Source organism: Tribolium castaneum, chromosome 8 (assembly GCF_031307605.1).
Source record: "Tribolium castaneum strain GA2 chromosome 8, icTriCast1.1, whole genome shotgun sequence".
Classification (NCBI taxonomy): Eukaryota; Metazoa; Arthropoda; class Insecta; order Coleoptera; family Tenebrionidae; genus Tribolium; species Tribolium castaneum.
In genome coordinates this window covers 720,230-725,022 of record NC_087401.1, presented here as the reverse complement: position 1 = coordinate 725,022, position 4,793 = coordinate 720,230, and the positions used below count along the sequence as shown (strand labels likewise).

Here is a 4,793-nt window from a genome sequence, read left to right as displayed (position 1 = left end):
ACTTTTAGAAAACATAAACAACTATTTTTTTTTTTAATGTTTGCATTCAATGTACCCTAATGACTCCTGGGGCCCGTCATCTTCCAAAAAGTTCCGGTTTCGTAGTTGGTTTCGTTTCGTGCATCGACTGTTTTGAAAGAATTTTTCCGCACAAAAACAAAAGTATTTAAAAAAATTCTTATTGGCATTCGGTAGAGGATAGATTAGACTTTCGACAGACCAAAGACCAACTTTTCACGTTTACCCAGTAAGTATCTGTCGACGACGTCGCAGTTTGATGTTCTCTTTAACCGCGAATAAGTCGTCGGTACGGCGAGCGTCTGTAAGGACGTCACTAGGTCCTGAGAATAGTCGTTTCGTTGATATAAATTTCAGAATATATAGGAAAAATCTTTTTTTCAAAATTGGTTTTGTCGTCGGCTCGAAAACATTGACGATCGTCAAAAAGGAACGATGTCATCACGCCAAAGTCTAGTGTGAGGCCCCGATAATTTTAATGTTGGCGAGCGTGGTGTTTGTTTAGTCCGCGGTCGGGTTTATTTTCTAGGCAATAAAAACTTTGTTACCAGCCCCAACCAATCCGCGAGTCGCTCTCGAGAGTCTTCTGGGTTTTCCCCGCAATTCTGCGAAAAACCCCTCAATACGAATTACCGCTCCACCCACACTCACCCCTTGTGAGCCCATTGGATGTCGGCTAAGGGTTGTTTAACATAAAACGAGCCACCCTTAGCCACACCAAGTCAGTAATCAATCAGTCATGAAGTGAGTCTAAGTCAGTGAGTGTTCAACCTGTACTCATTCCCTTCTAAAAACCACGCTGGTCTCTGCGATGGGCGCTATCGACCCTCCACCAGCTCTTCCTTCCTTCCCTTGTCTCATTTAATGCTTACTCAGTAGTTTCATTCCGACCGAACCCCGAACTTTTCAGTTCGTGACTTCAAATGAAGTTTCATACAAGTAACGACCATTGTTACCGCTGCTACGCTGAGCTGCGCCACAAGGGCCGAAAAGCTTCGCGGTAACAATTTGGCGCCCAACGTGGGGCTGTTTCGACGTCGGAGACGCCGACTTATCCACTACCCTTACCCTCATGCTCTCCAAGTGATGCCCAGTACTCGTGCTAGTGCAACATTAAACCAAATCAACGCCATGGACGCCCTGACCGAAGCCATTCGCGAGCTTATTCAAGCTCAAATCGACGCTGCAAGAGCCCAAACTCAGTTCCATGAGTCGCTCCGGACCAACAACGAAACTCCAGCACCGCAAGAACCCTTGCCACTACCAGAGTTTTTCGGCGAAAATCACGAGGACCCACAACGATTCCTGGACACATGCCTCCTTCGAATCAACAACGACAACCAGGAGATTCGCCTTCAGAGAATCGTTTCACAACTCCGGGGGCCCGCCAAAGAGTGGTGGAGACTCAACGGATCGCTCATTCCCACATACGAGGATTTCACCGCCGCTTTCCTGAACCGATACAACGGGGTGAGTCATTTGTTTAAACTCAAAGCGTCACTCTACGGCGACGGTCAACGAAACGAAAACGTGGAGCATTTTCTTCGACGAAAATGGCTCCTAGCAAAGCGAGTAGCACCCGAACTGCCGGAGTCGCAACTGGTGCGACTCACAGCCGGGTTGCTGACACCGGAACTCGCTGCGGCTAGCGGAACTGTATTTCCGCAATCGATGAACGATTTTATCGAAGCCATGATCCAAGTAGAGGAAAATAGAAAGCGTTTACCCTCGAACCACACTCGGCAGCCCCCTTCGCTACCAAAGTGCCGTTTTTGTCCCGGCTTTCACTTTCATCGGGACTGCTCTGCGAAACCACCACCTGAGGTCGACAAACAAGATGGAATTTCCCAGGAGAAAATCCTAACCATAGCAGAAGAGGTCCGACAGGCTCAGATTAGCGATGCCTTAACCCGACGGTTGATTAACCAGCGCCGAGACATGGAGGAAAACCCCCCCGAAGGCAACGGTTGGCAAAGTGGATTCTACAAAAACTATTGCATCGACAATGGCTACCTGTGCCGTCGCCCTAAGAACACGCTCTACGTACCAGCTGGCATTAAGGAGCGCGTGCTCTTCGAACATCACGACGCAACATTAGCTGGACACCCTGGGGCTGACGAAAGTGAGCGCCTAATTCGGAATAATTTTCACTGGCCCTCCTTGAGACAAGACGTGCGAGACTACGTGAGTACATGTTTACTATGCGCGCGGTTCAAAAAACGCCCCAATCAAACCCTTGCACCGTTACGACCGCGTCGCCCCCAAAGGCCCTTCGAAACCATCGCCTGCGATGTCATGGGGCCTTATCCCATCACGCCCAGGGGCAATAGGTTCATTGTCACAATCACGGATCTATTTACTCGATGGGTCGAAGCGTACCCAGTACAAGAAGCCAGTGCGAAAACTATAATAACAATCTTCGACAAGGAAGTTTTTGCCCGGTTTGGCTACCCCAAGAACATCATCACGGACAACGGCCCCCAGTTCACAAGCAGCAGATGGACAAAAGCATGCCAACGTTGGGGATGCCAACCATGGACTACCGCCACCTACACGCCCCGGCAAAACCCTACGGAAAGGCGTAATCAGGAGCTCAAAAAGCTTCTTAAAATCCACCTACATCAGAAATCCCAACTCGATTGGGATATCCAACTTCCGGGTATCTTGTTTACCCTACGAAAACGAAGAAACGCAGCCACGGGGCAACCACCGAGCCAGCTGCTCTACGGGGTGGAACTCCAATTCCCAGGCGAATGGGATGGCCCAAAAGCGAGAGAAGCGCGGCCCGAACCTGAAGCTCTTCGCCAACAAGCGCGAAGGCACCAATAACACTACGTGGCGCGAAAACTCGATGTGGAACCCCCACATCATCCACCACCCACCTAAGTAGATAACGAATGGGGGGACAACACAACACAACCTTGACCTTGAGTTTGACCCCGCCCATTTTCCCTCTCTTTCTTTCAAGGCCACTCGTTCTCTCTCTTACTTTTCAAGGCCAACCCCTCCCACTTCCCCCACCACTTCAAGGCCAAGGCATTATTGGACCTTGATGTTTTCAAGGTCAAGGTTATTCATGCTACTCCCCACTTTTGCAAGGCCAACAACTTCCCTCTTTACTTATCATTCAAGGTCACTGCAGCTAGACACATATCTTTGGAAGGTGGTTGGGAACGTTTCTTTAATAGAGTGGTTGTGTGTGAACAGTGCAGCACTAAGGACATTTCTATTATTAATCCAGATGGGTGGAATAATTCTTTAAGTATTGACATTACGTGTAATGAAGAAGAATTCAAAGAGTTACTTAGAAAATATGGTTTCCTTTGTCATAAGTGTAAAACTCCGTGTTACACAGCTAGCCAAGTGGATCCGGAAAATGCCCAAAAAATTATAGCTATATACCACTAACTTAAATCAGCATAATGGAAGTTGACAATGGTATGTAATATGAGATTGTATGTACTTGTAGAAATTAAGTTTTAAATGTTTTCAGATCCTTACTGCTACATGCTCTTTTGCCTATCTCCAAAGGACTGTGGTAACAGAAAATTCTTTTGTTTGAGATGTGTGAAGCTTATGGCAGTGAGATTTCACATTTGTCATCTACATGTGACTTCAGTGTTAAACTACAAGTGTTTTTGGTGTAATACAGTAATAGGACAGAATTCTCAGTTGTGTGGAAATAATTTAATAAACAGAATGACTGTTAAAATGTGGTATTTTAGTAGAGAGCGACAAATGATGTTTTATGATTCTGATGACTATGATTCTGACGACTCATCAAGTAGCTGTGATAGTGGTATAGAATGTTAGTTAATAATAGTAGAAATTAGATATAAACAACTTGTAACCTTAGATTAAATTAGTATCTATATTGTTCTTTTGCTGTATGGATAAAAGTAAATAAATGAAGTTATATAATAAACAGACTTGTGATTCTCAACATAGTATTGATTCAACTCTGACAAAGAGAGGTTGGGGTCTAATAAATAAATTAATAAATAAATTACCCATTGAATTACATATACCGGGTTATCAGTTTTGTGGTCCTGGAACCAAATTACAAGAACGAATTGCACTTGGACATAGTGGTAGAAATAAATTAGATCAGGCTTGTAAAGAACACGATATATCGTACGCCAACGAAACTAATTTGCAAAAACGACACGAAGCAGATAAGTTATTATTAAGTAAAGCAGTTGAACGTTTAAAAGCAAAAGACGCATCGTTTGGGGAAAAAGCAGCTGCATTAGCAATTGCTGGTATAATGAAAGGCAAAGTAAAATTCGGAATGGGACCTAAAAGTAAAAAGGGTAAAAAAAAGAAGACAAAAAAACAACGAGTTCTAGTTGCTCCTAAATATGGTGGTTTTTTACCATTCCTATTACCACTATTAGGTGCTCTAGGCGCTTTAGGAGGAGGAGCTGCAGGGATAGCGACTGCTGTAAATAAAGCTTCGGTAGATAAAAAAATGTTGGAGGAAACTATGCGGCATAATAAAGCAATGGAAATGAGTAGCGGTAAAGGTGTAGGAAAAACTAAAGGGAAAGGTCTTTACATTGGTCCATATAAATGGTATCAGAAAAAAAACTCCCAGTAAAATTACCACGTCACGCCCTCACTAATATTGAAATAATAAAGTTTGCTCGACTATTACAAATTCCAAATTTTAGAGGTGTATATATGCGTAATAAATTACCGAAAATTATACATAAAAATGAAACAGGAATTATAAATTTAGATGAAGAAAAAAATAGTGGAACTCATTGGACAGC

The 4,793-nt window shown here is 44.0% G+C and overlaps 1 protein-coding gene across 1 annotated transcript; it reads left to right on the top strand.

The window, feature by feature from the left end:
• Nucleotides 1-540: 540 nt before the first annotated feature.
• On the top strand, nt 541-4,324 carry LOC135266972 (uncharacterized). The gene is made up of 2 exons (XM_064358467.1): nt 541-3,456; nt 3,512-4,324. The coding sequence occupies exon 1, from the start codon at nt 1,105-1,107 to the stop codon at nt 2,845-2,847; it is 1,743 nt and encodes a 580-aa protein (XP_064214537.1). The 5' UTR covers nt 541-1,104; the 3' UTR covers nt 2,848-3,456; nt 3,512-4,324.
• Nucleotides 4,325-4,793: the final 469 nt, after the last annotated feature.